The 17159-nt window shown below is 48.7% G+C and overlaps 1 protein-coding gene across 12 annotated transcripts in view; it reads right to left on the reverse strand.

Annotated features, from left to right (window-relative positions):
• The window catches only part of LOC119464516 (CUGBP Elav-like family member 2), a 521231-nt gene that overhangs the window by 68657 nt on the left and 435415 nt on the right, over positions 1-17159 (reverse strand). For all 12 annotated transcript variants that reach the window (XM_049655498.1, XM_049655499.1, XM_049655493.1 and 9 more), the window contains one exon: positions 8-148. In XM_049655498.1, the coding sequence (XP_049511455.1) occupies positions 8-148 (141 nt within the window). The remainder of the gene's footprint in view (positions 1-7; positions 149-17159) is intronic.

Raw genomic sequence — 17159 nt, forward strand, 5'->3', positions numbered from 1 at the left:
CACTCACGGCGAGGTACTGGGGCGTGACGGTGCCGAGGTTGACGAAGTTGGCCATGGTCCACAGGTTCGTCATGACCTGCTGCTGACGCTTCTGCTCCTTCTCCTTCTGCGTGTCGGCGAACTTCACCACCATCGGGTTGTTGCAGCCCTGCGGAATATAGGAAGAACGGAGTTTTACAGAAGCGATACGCGCAACGACAAACAGAGGCACCAGGAACGCATGCGCGAGCTATTCGCAACTCAAATGAACTGCAGGGGGCGCTGCGAAAACTGACCGCGTCTGGCTACACTGTGCAACATGGCGGCTATACGGAGGTCCCCCTATCGCCGCAACCGCTGTGTTGGATGTACAGTACACTGTAGTTTGATGATTTTTGTCCATTGTGATGCCAGTATGCACTGTTTTGTGGAAGGAAAGCGGGTAGCTTACGCCGACCAAGTCATTTTAGCCGATCTGAGAGAGGCACAGTGGGTAATGAGGCTGAAATGGTGGCACGGTGTGTGCAAACATCTGGCGTGACAGCGGACCCGCACGAGATTCTGATGAAAATCACCGATGTATTCTTGAACCCATTGGTTGTGGAAACGAAGTACTCGTGCACTGTCGGATTGTCGGAAAAGTACAAGCACGTTTCTGCTGCTTTGATTCACTGTGAAGGCGCGGATAGATAGTCCGGCGTTTCAAGCGTGCGAGACAGCGGCCGGCGAAGTTGGATACGTCACGCTGGCCTCGCCAGGATTGCCGAAATCTTACAACCTGCTCAGTTTGGCACGTTTAACATGGCCCGCAGCAGCGCACCGACTTGCTCGATCAGCTGTTGCCGCTGTACATGCGGATAAATGTGCAGCCGGCGCGCATGCACTTTCTCATTGTTGTTCGTTCGGCGAAGGCGCAAACTCTGCACGCACTTTACAGTCCAGAGAGCAAGCGAACCTAAAATCAAGCTTTGCATTTTCTCGCGAGCATGCACTACGAATCTGTGGCAAACCTTTCCCGCTACTTTTGCGTTCCTGTTGTCTATTTTACATTCAAGATTTGCGCAACGTGACTGCTGTTTCGCTTAGCTGTAGTTATTGCAGTAGTTGGCGCATTGTTTCTCTCGTAGAGAACAAAACGATAAATAAGAAATCGAAAGATCTGCTTACTACAATAAAAACACATTTGCACACCATGTACAGGTATGGCTTGTGCTGCGTGGCCTGACCATGACTGATTACTCATCCCCGCTTTCTACGAACATGTCGCTTATGGCTGCTGTGAAAACTAATGAAATAAAACGAATGTTTCCGTGTAAGTTAATGTTAACTAAGCTACTGCATTATGAATCTAATTAATTTTCCATGTTATTGTATAATTGACGTATCCTGCACTTTAAGTGGCCAAAACTGTGTTCGCCTCTGAACTGCCAATTTCATTCATACACTGATAAGGCATACAATTGCTTTGATAATTACGCACTTTCAGATAAGCGAATGCTAATTTGCACTATTTACACGGGTAGCATGTCCACGTCGCAATGAAGGTGTACCGCTATGCCACCCCATAGTTATTTTGCACGCTGGCACGTACGTATTGTGCTTACATAGAACGATTTATTGTCGTTACCCGGGAGTACCTGAAACTCCGATGTACCGATTTTCACTGATGTACCATACGCGGTAGTTCCACGTTGTGCACCGCATGTATCCGATATAAAAGCTTTAATCAAGGAAAGCTTGAGTACCGCGGCGACATTCGCATCATAAACTCCATTACCACGCCGGCTATCACATGAAACTGCATGCACGCATACGCTGAACGTTATCACGATGGTTGTTGCAGCCCTGCGGAATATAGGAAGAACGGAGTTTTACAGAAGCGATACGCGCAACGACAAACAGAGGCACCAGGAACGCATGCGCGAGCTATAGCCGAAGGCAAATCCGTTTACTCGTACCGCTTACGCGGAGAATACTGGAGGCGCGAAGTGCTGGCGGTACCATCTATAGTGATGCTGAGCTCGACTAGAGCCCACAAAACTAACGGCAATGATTATGATCTACTTACTGTTGGTGTAATAGACGTAGGCAGAGACAATGATTAGCTTGCAGTTGCGGTTTTTAATGCCGATTAGCATTCCTAGGGTACTTCATAAACTTTCCATTTCTTTTTTTTTTTTTTTTTTTTTGTTACAGCGAGGACACTATTGTAACGAAGAACTACTACTATCACGTTGTGTTTGAACATAGAGTCGCGAAATGTCACTAGCAACGCTACTTGTCATCTGGTGTTCGATATCTCGTTAATGGGAATAGCGAGCAGATTTTAATATGAAATAAATTTAACTATAGTCCGTATAATACAGTGGTGAAGCCTCGCACTTAGGATCAAGTTGTAGGCGGCAGCAGAAGCACTGCGACGGGCATAGGAAAGGCGGTACGCACACATATTTTGAACGCGCAAGAGAACACACTAGAAGGTCGCGAAAATTAATCCGGGGCCTTTTAACTGCGGCGTTCCTTGCAGTCCATAGCGAATATGGGACGTTAAAGTGCGTCAATTATTAAGACTCGTGTGTAACCTGAAATGTCAAAGGGGTAATTTAGGTCCATTTATTTTCCTTCGAAATACAATAGCGCTGTCGCTGAAAGGAAACAACGCCGAACATGGAGAGGTCGGCAGCACCTTCCAAATGCCGCGTTCACCGCGATTGATCCATTGATCTGCCACATGCAATAAAGACAGCGGCTAAGCAGACAGTGGCAGTTATTTTTCCCGCGCTTCAAAAATCGAACGCAGCAACATCCGGCGTATATCGGCGACTCGCGCATGAACATGCAAAGGACGATGGAGGCTATAATGGGCAAATACAGCGGGAACACCAAACCAATTAAGGAGGTGCGAAAATCTGTATAATTACGCAGATCCAATGCACGTGTTGAGTCTATATGTGAAGCGAAGCTCCAGCGAAGTGGTTAACGAAGTGTCCTACAACTAACGGGGATGAGTACAATTGTGCTTACTTTCATCCTGTGCAAAAGTGTGATCTTGATGGAAGGTCTATGCTTATGCCGATGAAAGAGCCATCGGCTACGGTATGGCTCGAACACGCGGATCCGGCGCATGACAACGAAAGAATGAGAACGATGGAACGACGGCGACGGCACGGCGTGCATGATGGCGCACAATGGACGAGCCCTTCTCAGAACACGCAGCCGTCTCTCCTTACTGATTGGCTGGCTGACACAGAGGCCTAGGCTCCGCTACACGGCAGGGGGTTGGCGCGAGTACACGTGAAGAAAAACACGGGAAAAGAGGGGGGGGGGGGGGGGCGCAGTGTGGAATACAACACTCGGATCCAACGGCGCCGTAGTTTTTCGTGCGGTGCAATGCAGCGAGGTGGCCGACGGCTATGGCGGCGGTCGATGCTCGGAAATCGAAACTATACGAAGGTGGAGTTGGGTCGGAGGAGGAGGAGCGCGGAGGGCGCATATGCAGGCGGCTGAAGTTCGCGGGAAACACACACGCGCGAATTCGCACGCAAAGGGTAGCGGAAGAGAGAATGAGGGGGGGGGGGGGGGTTATACCGACCCGGAAGTTATCGATCGAACACAACAAGTCTGCGACCGCTATAGGAAGAAAGCGATCGTGCGGAAGGACAGTACATACTTATTCTTTGTGCTTTCAATGGAAACTGCCAAGTGTACATCGACTACGATGGAAACGCGGGTTAGTTGGTACGACTGTATACGAATGGTAAAGCAGCCCCCAAAGACACGGCGGAAAGAAGGCGTCAGGCACACAGCCGCGGAGTTACACGACTTCCGCCCGCGTCGCCACTTCCGATCGCCGCGACGTCATCTGAAGTCCGACGCCACGCTGCACGTTTTTTGAATGGTTAAATTTAACTAAATGCCCATATTCCCCCGGTAACCCACCCCTTTATTTTGCTGAATGAATTGAAGATTCATGTTATGATTACTCGCGCTACAGCTCAATCAACCAGGAAGAAGAAGAAAAAAAAGAAAGCCAGGAGGAATGATGTTACAGTACTCCTTTCATATGTACTGCATGCGATTCACAGCGCGGCTCTGTAAATCGCGAGCTCGTACATACTTTCTCATGTAACACTATGCAAACGTCGGTGGTAATGGTTACCACGATGGCACGTGATCGTCGAAGCGGTCTGACCGTGCTCGAACAGGGCGACTTGGCCTTCGAAATCCGAGTGAGCGGCGCTGCAAATGTTACTGGAAAACAACGCGACCGGCACGGTTATTTTCAGGTAGCCAGGGAAGAGCAACTCCCTCGGAAACAAGCATCCGGGAACGAGACTCCGCGCACGAAACGCGTGGAAGCGAAAACGACAAAGACTGCGATCCGATCGCACATAAAGACGGCCGCTCTTTGGCGTCCTGGCGCGCGCTTGGCGACTAAACTGCATAAATATGGCTGTGCCCCGCCTCTCGAACGAACCTCTTAGTGCTCAGAAGGAACAGCTCAGCCTTATCGTTCTCGCCGCTTGCCTTTATTCCACCCCTCCCCACTTTCGCACGATTTCCGCGCGAGTACGCGGGCCACTGCCGTTACAGACTAGTCTCGGGAAGCCTCCACGATGCTGCGCTCGGCGAAGCAAGCATAACGCGCGTTTACGACACCCGTCGAACGCGCGCTCGGTTCACGGCCAATTTGCGAACGGAGAGATTAGGCCCGCGTTCGACGTCGCACGTGGCCGTTAAGAAAGGTCCTTACACCACCTCCTCACCAAATCCGTGCAGCGCGGCGAAGGCTACAGCTACGTACACTCGATTAGCCAGCCCTTGCTCAACTAAGTCCAGGAAGGAGGTGCGGCACTTCGCTATTCGTTTCACCGTGCTGCTGCCTTCCGCGCAGGAACAATTAGCAGCATCCCCCTGCATTCATCAGTGAGGCGGCGCAGCTGCAGCTCGCGCCGGCGGTGCCGTGCAATCTGCACGAGCGAGAACTGACACTCAATTCTGGCTTGAACCAAGTTACTGACCTTATACTTCACTTCGCCTACTCCAGTGCAGTGCTCCGAAAGGTGCACACCGGTCGTGCTAGCCAACCAGAACAGAGAACCAGAAGAAAGGCGCTTTCACTGTTCCGCCTCTGATCGCTCCACAATGAATGAAAGTTTCGCGGATGCTTCAGTGAGGCACAATGAGCGAACCGTCCCGCCTGCTCAGAACTGCTCAGGCTGTCGTTACGTGATTGGCCGACACGAGCACCAGCCTTCGCTGCATTGAACGCGTCACCCAATCACCAACGATATTAGAAACCGAAAAAAAAAAAAAAACAGCGAGCGAAACTCGGAGGCGACGGGAAGATGCAAGACAAACCGGCGCGCGCTTACGTCACACCTACGTCTTTCGGCCTGATTTACCATTCGTAACGTCGAAAAAAGTAGCCCAAGAAGCTTCCATTCCAGTAATGAGAGCCGGCTGAGTTTTCCACAAAAGGCAGGAACGAGGGCTCGCGCGCCGCGAATCATTTCCGCCAATCTTTCATCCAGTCGGCGTCGCGCAGGGGTCAATCAGCGACGGACAATCGGCAAGTCCTTCTTCGTGTTCTCTTTTCGCGGTTGGCTGACGCGACGGGTAGCTCTCGCTGCGCGGAACTATAGTGATGCGAGAGAGTATACAGAGCGCGATTGAGTGCGGCGCGCTAACAAGTCTATAAGCGAGAGGTGCGCGATCGAGGTCGTTAACCCCTGGGCCCAATAGAACTTAGCGGACAACTCCTCCGTGTCGGCGACACTGTATGCATATATATTTGCATGTTCTCAACGTATTGAAAGCATATGCGTGACGTCACAGAGTACGCGCCTGTCGACGTTTCGCCGTTACGTCGCCAGCAACAAAGCCTGACCTGAAGAAGGAAGGGATGAACAAGTAGGTAATTCAACGGCGCGAAATAGACGCGGACATGGGACACGTAAGGGAGGAAGCGCGCCGACTGAAAGCTCGATTTTATTCCGAACAAAAATCGATTTTAAGTATATGTAGATAGAAGTTGCGCAATAACGGTGAACACACTCGTTAAAAAAAAAAAAAGCAAGGTGCATTCATTCGAAATGAAATATGACACAGATCGCATTAGCTAAAAGACACACGTACATAGTTTTTCCAAGAAAAGCAGTTCCTTATCGAGAAGAGAGACACAGCATATGCGAGCTTCATCTTTCCCCTTGTTGTAATTAATAGGCCTGTCTTGCCACTTTCTCAGTTTTACCTCGACCTTTGCCGATGACTTTGTCCCAAGTGAACCACCAGAGTAAGCACTCGAGAAAGAAAGAGGTAGCATAGAGCACAGAGTTTCACACAATTACTAGAGGGAACTGTCGCGCTAGAGTTTACGGGAGCTGCCAGCTGGCCAGTTTCGGCCAGCATGGGAATCATGGGTAGCACACATGCATTTGCCTAAACTTCGTCCTTTTGAGTTTAAACGGCTTCGTGACTTTGCAAAGTGATCGTTTTTAAGAAAGTATATACTGCGTTATAAATAATTAAACAGTCATTAAAATTGTCCGTCGGCAGGACTCGAACACAGGAGCGCTAGCACAGTATATATAGCCCGATATATTGCTGTAAAGTCTCGCTGTAAAACGCGCATACAAACTGAGAAAATGGGGAGAGGAGGGAGAGGAGAAAAGGGATAAGAATGCGGCCCACGTCGATCGCCAACGGATAGCACCAAGGCGTCCCAATTCTCCGCCCAGCGACGTCAAGGGAACGCCGTGGTCCAGAGCTAGTTGACTCGTTCATGGCGCTCGCAATAAAAATTGGAAACACGGGTCTATTTTCATGACTTCACGGTTATAAGCACCCACACGCGTTTGTTAGCTAGAAGTGTTGATAAGGATTCTAGATTTAAAGCCACGTGCACCAATACTCGGCGGGTGTATACAGGGTGTCCCAGCTAACCTTAGTCAAGCGGTTACAAGAAAAAAAAAAAAGAACATAAAAGAAAGGGTTAAGAAAAAAAAAAAAAAAGAACTGCGAGATACCATTGGGCGCCAGCCGGAGTTCCTACGGAGTTCAGGCAACAGACCTCTGACGAAAGAACAAATTAAAAGACCGAACAACAGTCTTAACTGTATCTTGCACCGTGTTTTTTTTTTTTTAAATCATCTTTTTTTTTTATTTGAACAGCTTGGCTAACCTTAGCTGGGACGCGCAGTATACTCAAATCTGACCTGACCCGCCGACCTGCGATAGAAGTAACATAGTCTGGTATTGCTGCGTTTCACTGACCACCGCACACGCAGTGCGTAATGGTTGAATGTGGAGCAGTAAACAAGACAACGAACATAGTTAATATGTATTGTGATAAGAATGGTTCATTCGCCTGTCTGGGGGTAAGTGATTGAGGGAAAGGAAATAAAATGATTAGCGGAGACTGAGAACGAAGGAGCTGTTATGCTCTTTCTGTGATGGTTAGTTCGAAGAATGAGAAAAGCGTATATACCTATAGAAATATAAGGATGGAAGACAATGCCGTGGGAATTCATGTACGCAAGACAGTATGTGTAGAACGAGAACAAAATTAAAAACGAAAGAAAAATAAAAAGACCGTTGGCTGAAAAGCCCGTCTGTGAACGAAACACCTACGAGCAGCAAAAACAAAGACTGAAAGAAAACACCAACAACAACAACAACAACAACAACAACAACAACAACAACAACAACAACAACAACAACAACAGAGAGCTCGATGCGTTTTACGGAAACGCGCAGCGCGAGCGGCACAGAGCACTCGGAATAATGTCGCGCTTCTTCGCTCGCGAGAAGAAGTCCGAGAGGAACTTATCTCGTTTCTCCACTGGCGAACAGCGCAGACGAGCGCAACTCAACTTTGCACTCAAAACAGCGAGCGCGGCCGGCTGCGGAGCCTTAAAGTGGGCTCCACTGTGAGGCAGGCGAACAACTCGCAACGCGCGCACTTAGCGCCGATGTGTGGCGCATGCGCGCTTTCCTCGCTGACAACTCGGTTGGCGAGAGCGCTGGCACCAGACTTAAACGAGCGAAGACAAAGCGGTAGATAGACAGGAAAGGCGAAAACCGAATAGTGCCAAATCAGCATCTTCTTAAACTACGCGAAGACTTGTATAAACATTTGCTTATAGATTACATACCGTAGTGCATAAATGCCGTCGTTTCTTGTTTTGCGTTCACGCTTTCATGTTTATTCTGAATTCTGGATTTACTAGATTTCTTTTTCTCCGGCTGATTACGCTTTCGCGTTACTTTGATTATTTGCGTTAATGCGTACGCCACGCTGTTCGCGTGCTGCCGATTAATGTATACGTCCACATGGAATGTTTTGCTGGGATGAAGTGATAGTAATGTTGGGTTCCGAGAGCTACAGTCCTTTTGCACCTCGATAGTGAAGACTAATGAAACATGCGCAAATATAAGGCACGGAAAAAAGAAGGAACGAACCTCCTTCCCCTCTCCTCCCTCCAATCGCGAACTCCAGTAACCCTGACCCCATCAATTATAACGAAACGCCGTTTGGAACTCGTACTAAGTATGCAGGCTATACAAGCATCATCGCTTGCCTGTATTTAGATGAGCGAAGTTTATAGGCTGGAAAACAGTTCTTTGAACATTGAATTAGAGAAAAGAGGTTTTATGATGAAAAAATGTATTTATTGAGGGATGGCTCGAAGGCCTATTATGTGGAATAGGAAAAAGGAAAGGGGGTTGACTGGTCTTCAAAAAAAAAAAAAAATTTTTTTTTCGACACATCTAAGCAGGTATGTATACGTCAGCGTGACGTCAGATGCCTCAAAGTGTTTTCTCGTGTTTGGGCCATTTTCACCCACCACACGGCATGCTCATTATACCCATCGCACACCGTACACTGCAGATTGCACTCAGCCTGAGTAAGATTGCGTAAATTATTCACAGTAATTAGGAGAGCACTAATCGTGTTTCGAATTACAAGTTGCTTGAGCCCTAGTTGAGTGATGAAGTTAGGAAATTCGCAGGCGCAAGTTGGAATCAGCTAGCGCAAGACAGGCGTAATTGGAGATCGCAGGGAGAGGCCTTCGTCCTGCAGTGGACATATATATATATATATATATATATATATATATATATATATAGGCTGCTGCTGATGATGATGAGCCCTGTCTTACGCCTTGTGCAGATATGTCTCAGTATATCGCGTCGGCGACTCCTCCTTCGGTAAGAATATCATTCAATCCGAAACCTCAATCTGATATGCGTTAGGATCATTTTTCGAAAAATATGAAGGCAGATGAGGTTCGAAAGAGGAAGGACGCATTCCGCGCAGCAGTAGGCGGAACTTTCATTAGTCTAATACATTATGGAGATTCAGAGAGAAAAAGAAATTTCATTTCATTTTGTTCTTCCAAAGTCTACGCAAATGAATCTCACACATGCAAGCAGCAGACAAAGGAGCTCCAGAACTTGAGATTACGAATCCCTAACAGACAAGGCCAGCCCGTTCACATGCTGATCTCCAAGCTCCGCTACCCAGAGCTGCCCATTAGAAAAGCAGTGACTAACTGATTGATTGGTTGACTGAGGGAACAAACTTTTTCCGGTTTTACTTCCCAATGTATCCAAAAGAATACAATTAAATTTGGGGTGTTTACGTGAAAAAAATCACGATCTGATTATGAGGCCCGCAGTAGTGGGGTGGCTTCGAGTCAATTTTGACCACCCGGGTTTCTCCAACGTGCACCTGAATCTAAGGCCACGAGCGTTCTTTAGCACTTCACCCACATTGAAATGCGCTGTTCTGCAGCGCCCGGTGGAAGCGACACCGCGGGTGTCTATCCATATATTATCGCCAACTTGCGCGAATTCAAACGCCGTTTAAATATGGCTGTCGCGGCTGTGAAACAAACGCACGGGTCGGCGCTCATCAGCAAAAGGCCACAGCAAGCGGGCTGAGCCAGTGATGTGGATGCCACCCGTCCGCTCGACACTATCGACGACTTCGCCGCCCGCGCAAGGGGAGAAATTAAGCGGGAAGCGGTTCCGGGGCACTTCCTTATTTCGGGACGTAACGCGAGAAAAAGCGGGCCCCACGGGGACTCCCCCTCCCTCAACCCTTCCCGTCTAACTGGGCGAGAGAGAAAAAGGAAGTCCTTGCCTCCATGGGCATCTTTCCCGGCGCCTCTTCCCCCGTTAGCCCAAACTCCCAAGCCTCCCGCGGGAAATTCTCTCCAATCGGAGCAGGCGCGCGGGGCTCCCTAATCTCCACGAACCTCAGGCAACAGCCTCGGAAAGGATCTCGAAAATGGGAAGGTGGGGAAGCGAGCGATTCGCGGGAAGAAGTACAAGTAAAACCGAGCGAGGGAAATGGGGAAGGGAAAAACGACATAGGGAAAGGGGGCGACAACACGCCGTCGACGCGGCGAAAGCAATCATCTGGCTGTGTTTGACGCGAAAAAAAAAGAACTCCCCCAAATTTGAAGGAAATGTTTATACAAGTAATTTCTGGAAACATACTTCAGACACTGCGTCAGCAGTTAGTGATCGCAGCAGTAGTTTAAAAAAACGCAAACATAGTCAAGCGTTATACAGGGCCGCTCACTGGGATATATATATATCATCTATATGGTACCGTAGTTAGCGTTCCCTCATTGCCGGTTCCTAAGAAAGCATTTAAACCTGCTTTTCAGGGTATGTTACTTTAATATTTGAGGTGATCGCACGTTACGCAGCCAATGCACTCAACCGGATCCCGTAATTAACGCCAGAGATAAACACCGATTATCTTAGATTCATTTTTTTATGACATGAGTTATGAACAACGTATGTGCAATACATTACAGAACGCACGTATCGCGAACAGAAATTTCGCGGGATAAAATAAATACTGGGACTTCTTCCGGAAACGACATGGCACTTAAGGGGTCAAGAAAAGCAGCGTTTAAGGTCTCGCTATCTATTTTAACGGATCGGCAGCAGCTAAAGAAGGCAAGCTCGCGCAACAAAGACGATCGCCGCAAATATTCTAACGGGCAAACAAAACACCAGGACAAAAAAAAAACAAAAACAAAAAAAACCAAGGAAAGTATGCGAGAAAGAATGGGAAGAAAAAGAAACACCTGCCGCCAGTCCGTTAGAGGAACACCGGCACACGATGAAGGGCCAAACAATGAGCCGCAGCGAAGAAAGACGGTGCTAAGTGAAGGGGGAACGAAGAGAAGTAGACAGGCAGAGCAGTGAAACAAAGCTAAGGGAAAAATAAAAAAAGGGAAGCTAGGGAAAGAAAACAGTAAGGCGAGAAACGGGAGAAAAAGGGGGCGCTGGCGTATATGGGCGCAGTTCCGATTAAGCGGCTCGGCCGAAACAAAGGCCAATCAAAGGCTGCCCTCCGGCAGCTACGCGGAAGGTTAGGGATGGGAGAGGGGGAAAGAAGCAGGAGTACAGGGAGGGGGGGGGAGAGGAAGGGCAGGCCGTAGAGGTGGCAGGGCGTCACCGCCGCCGGCTCCTTGGAGAGCGCGTTGCGCTAAGTGCGCCTCGGAGACTCATCACCGCGATTTGCGAGGGATCGGGCACGGGAGAGGAGGACCGGCCCTACTCCCTCTTTCCCGACGGGGCGAAAGGCTAACGGGATCGAGGAGGCAGAGAGGGAGAGAGCGTTGACGGGCCAGGCCACTCCACTACGCCGGAGGAAAAGAAAACGGAATAGGGGAGGCAAAGGAGGAGTGACGAGCTGGGGACATCTCAGGGGCCTTGAAGAGGAGAGGCCTTGACAGATATGCCACTTGAGAGGAAAAGTGAAAGAGAAATGCGGACGAGGAATACAGAAAAGACGGTAATGAAGAAAGACTGCGGTGTGACGAACGCTGGAATTGGCCCAGAGACTTGCGCAAAAAAAAGGAAGATAATTGAAAAAAAAAGAGAGGCCAATGACTGCGCTCCTAGAAGTCCGGCCCCTACGTTTTCATTCTTCCAGATACGTTCGCAGCGTTTGAAAGGAACTTTATTTTCTTTAGTGGCTGCAGCGGGTATGTACTGCCACCGACGCCGATATGATGATGTAAAGCTAACACGGAGAAACGCTGCCCGCTATCTTGATCACCTTATACTGACCCGCCGCGGTGGCTTAGCGGCTCTGGCGCTCCGCGGCTAGGCGCGAGGTCGAGGGATCAAATCCCGGCCGCGGAGACCGAATTTCGCTAGAGGCGAAATGCAAAAACGGCGGTGTCCTGTGCTTTGGGGGCATGCGAAAGATCCCCTGGCGCTCAAAATTAATCCGGAGTCCCCCACTACGGCGTGCCTCATAATCAAATCGTAGTTGTCGCACGTATATATTAACAAGGCGTTTACTGGACGCAAGCGTTAGGGCCGACCGTTGGATCAGTTCAGGGAACCGCGAGCGCGAGCGGCGTAGTCCGAGCGATGCGCTGGAGAGACTGACCCACTAGACAGTGCTGGTAAGGATGCCCCACTGCATCGTCCCTCTTCTTCACTACAATATATATATATATATATATATATATATATATATATATATATATTATCCAGCAGCCTTGTGGACGCTGTGACTAAGGTAAGAAGCGTGAATTGCTGTGCTAGTTGGTTCATATTCTAAGTGAAAAAAAAAAAAAAGTGAAATCCGGCGACTCTGTGTGTGTGTGCCTCCTTCTGGTCATGCGTCTTGGTTTTCGCTGTTTTATTTTGTTTTCACTTTAAAACATAAGGTAACAACGGTTTTGTGCGATTGCATACACCACAGGTAACGACAGCAAGCGGTCAAGTCGGGTCAGCGGGTAAAAGTTATTTAGTCAGGCGCACGGAAAAGCGAAAACGGCCTCTATACTAGAAAGAGAAGCGTTCCAATCACAAAGAGTAACAGGCCCCAACAAAGCTCCGCGTCTTGGGAACTTGCACAGCGCTTCGACCAAAGCATGCAGGTCACTAATCCCGCTGCCTATTAGTTGAGGTTAACAGAAAGAAGTGAATTTCGGCAGGCCACGTGATGCGTAGAGCAGCTAATCCGTCGCCCATTAGTACGAAAGGATGTGTGTCAAGAAAACCGGGAGACGGATGCAGCCGAAGACTGGATGACGTGGAGTGATGAGATCGGGCAATAATGGAGGCGTAAGATGAAGTTTGCTGGCGCAAGACACGTGTAAACTGGAGATAGGTGCGTAATACCATGATTCTGCAGGGGAATTAAGACAGGCTACTGGTGAAGATAACAATAATGATCATGAACAACCCTGTTGCATCGTTGTTTTTCGGCGTTGAGCGCAAGTTTAACGGACTTCTAAGACTCAGGTTCACGGTCAGGGCAATCGTGCCCCGAAGCCAATGATTTCACCACGTCGAGCAATAATGCGAAGTAGGTTAGGTTTCTGCGAGACGCGACGGACGGTCACAATGCCAGCTGTGGCCGTCTCTCTACAAGGGCTTTTACATGGAAGCGAATGTTTACCGAGTCGCCATTTCGTGGCGCGTCCCCGAAATACTTCATGCTTGAAAATAGAGCGCGAAAGCAGGACTTGGACTAAACAATGAACCGGACGGACAGCTCGGCTACAGTTGCAATTACTTCGTGCTTGAAAATACAGCAGCCCGGCCTTTGCTTTTAGCCTGTTTTCCAGGCTAAAATTTTCAGCCATGAACTATTTCAAACTAGTCCATCAGTCCAATCTGCACGCGGTAATACAATGCGACAGCGTTGTATTACGAACACGACTTACTCGCCTCGATCTGACCTCTCCGGCAGCATTAATGCGATTCGCCTTCTTAACGCACTACCGTCGCTTACATGGATGCGACGTGGTAGAAATTCGACGCGACGCGCCGCTTGTCGCATTCATGCAAACGGCAAATTATGTAAAGCGCAAGCGAATGCAACAACGAAACCGACGCCCTTCACGACGACGTCTCAACTCTACGTAGCAACAGCCTGCGTAATCTCAAGCTCGATATGTCACCATGACAACGGAGGAAAAAAAAAAAGAAGTACTCTCAGATGAACGCGCCCAGAGTCGCGTTAATACACGTACAATGTGTCGACACTGTAAGTAAGAAGATAGCACCAAGTGTCGCTTGCACCGTGGTACACGCCCCACGTTGTAATTATGCCGCCGGCGCATGAATCTGAGGAGCCAAGCCTCGGGTACAAAATGGGGTCTGCCGAAACAGAGGCGCAAGGGGAGAAAAGAAAAAGAAAAAAGAAGAACTGGCGACGCAACAGACCATTCGAAAGACAAATCAATTCGAACACACCGAGAATATCCCCATGCGTGGGGGTCGCAGAACACGACGCCTGGAGGTCGGTAAAATGAAGCTACTGAACAGATGGAAAGGGTTGAAAAAAAAAAAATGAAGTACGATACGAAATATCGGGCACCCCTTCTGGGAATCGATGATTAATTTTTCGGGCCGTTAATATAAAACGAGAAACCACAAAGATGGCTGCGTCCGTTTCGCGATAGAAACGGGAACCTAGTCTCCCGAGAAGTATTCTTTTCTTTCTGAAGCGTATACATAAGGCATGATCACACCTCTGTATGCAGGAAAGAAGTACCGAATGTCGCGCAAGCACCACAACACGTTCGAAGCGTCACGGTTGGACCGTGATGACGTGGCGCTTTCCGGACGGCTCTTGGGGGCTCGTACAACTCGAAAAGCAACAGCTGCAACTGTACGCGAAGAAAGAGGTCGAAGCTTCACCTCGCATTGGGCGGGAAGTGAATTCACTCGGGACACGCAGAGGGCGTTTGGCGAGACCAGGGCGATGGCGACACGGCATTTAGCTTTGATTGCCGCTGCGCAAATACTGCGGCATCATAACGCTATCCGGAAATAGACACTTCATTCTCACCGTCTCCTCTCTCAGCTTATAGCAGCGTCGAAACAAACGACTGAGCTCAATAGTAACTGCAAAACATCGCTTACATACTTTGTCCTCAGCGCGAGATGGGACTAAGAGGAGGCCGACTTTCACCATGTAACATTTCTCGCTGCCGCGACACAGAGCGAGAAACAAGGGCGAATTGGGATCGAAGCGAAAAACCTGGACACCGCCATGTTGTTACGCAGTCACGGTAACCGGCAGAATCCTTTCTGCTAAGCTTACGGGAACCCTGAGCTTGCTGAGCTTACTGGCACTATAAAAAGCTTGGTGCAGCTATATATATATATATATATATATATATATATATATATATATATATATACACCCTAAAATCGGTCACTTATAACAAAAGATGCGTATTTTAACTTTTTATGTGTAATTGGCCATCTTTGTACTAAACGCGAGAAAAATCGCCAAATATTGCGGCGAGAATTGCTAAACATAATTATATCCCCAAATCCCTAAATAAAAGCAGTACAGAGTACCCCCCAAACTAAATACTGCATTATAAGTGCAACAATTCGCAATGATTGCGCATGTGCACAGAAAGTATCGATTGCTTTCATGCCGTTTAGAAAAAGAAAATGTGATTACTAGGCAAATAAATGAAGATAAAGTGTCTCTACTGATTACCTCTGTACGTAACGATAAATAAAGCCAAAAAAGCGCCCGAAGATTAGACAAACACATGATGAACCAATAACCCGTCATTCCCATAGACTCTGAACGATCGCATGCAGCGCCCTCTGGTAATTTTAGTACAAGAAACTCCGACGGCGAAAGCAGGCACAATTTGCGGGAAAGAATAAGAAAGGAAACTAGAGAAAGGACGCGATTGATTGAGATTGGCCATAAGGGAAAGAGCGGGGCAGTTGGGGAGCGCGCGGGTGAGGACTCGCTCGGGAGAGAGCGTCGACGCCGGAGACCCGATGAGGATTGATTCCCAATAAGGCGAGCAAAATACGGCCGCTGCCGATGGAGAAGACGACCCCCGCGGTGCAGTTAGCGTCGTATGTCGACGCCGCTGGCGGAGGAGGCGCATTAGAGGCGCGGCGATATAGGCGCCGCCTATGTGCCCGCATGATGCAATCGCCCGAAGACGAGGTGGGGATGTATGCGTCGACGGAAATGGGAGCGACTGCGCGCTGCTCTTCACTCCCGATTCTGGTCTGGATGTGACGATTCTATTCCAATGCGGTCCCTTGTCGTCGTGCTTCGTCAGTGGTATAAAGAGCGACGCATCCGCCCGCGTTATCAACGGCATCAGCTCCGGCCGTAAGCGGTGGACGGTTAGACGGTTTTATGTAGCCATTCCTAGCGGTCAATTCCGTATGCCGCTCTTATCATCCACCGATCACGGCCGGCTGATCCCGTTGATAACGAAGGCGGACGCGCCGCTACTGCAATAGAATACCTCCCCTAAGGTTCACTTGTGACAGTAAGTTGTTCGTACTCGTCCGCCAAGCCTCTTGTGAGTCCTATGTGCCGTCGAGATGGGCAATCGAGCAGAATTTTACATGCGATATCAACATTATTCTTAGTGTTTGCAGGGGTTCGTGTCATCTTGTGTGAAGCCTCGTGAGTCATAAGTCTAATCCCACGACAGGTGAAAATGATGTCAAACTGTGCACCGAAATCTTGGCGGAAATAGTATTTTGCCACGATGGAGGCACATAGATAGATAGACAGACAGACAGACAGATAGATAGATAGATAGATAGATAGATAGATAGATAGATAGATAGATAGATAGATAGATAGATAGATAGATATAGATGTAAACGAAAGGAGGTCTCACATGTGTAGCAAATTCCTGAACAGTGAGACAGACGCACAGGCTGAGCAACTGCCGTCCCAGACTGCCAAGCTAACCCCGCCTGTAGCAAACACTTCATTGACCCGATAGACCCGACCGTGCGCCAGACTTGATTTATCAACGCCGGAACACGCCGGTTTACGTTGTTCGACGGGGTTCAAAGTCTGAAAGCAACTTTTAGGCTGTGAGAAACGCCGTAGTAGGTGCTTCGCGATTTTGACAATCGGAGTCCCTTTGGCTCGCACTCATAGCTCCGTGCAGGAGCGTTTTTGCGTTCCGCCTGGGGTTTCCGGTTGCATCCCATGTTGATAGAATGCGAACGAATTCAGTGTTCTGCAGCAGATCGAATTTGTTTCCGCAGAACTAATTCCACAGTACCCGTGATGCGCATATCATCGTCGTTGTGGTTGTATGTGTGTATGTATGTATGTATGTATGTATGTATGCATGTATGCATGTATGTATGTATGTATGTATGTATGT

The sequence above is a fragment of the Dermacentor silvarum genome, chromosome 9 (genome assembly GCF_013339745.2).
Source record: "Dermacentor silvarum isolate Dsil-2018 chromosome 9, BIME_Dsil_1.4, whole genome shotgun sequence".
NCBI classification, from domain to species: Eukaryota; Metazoa; Arthropoda; class Arachnida; order Ixodida; family Ixodidae; genus Dermacentor; species Dermacentor silvarum.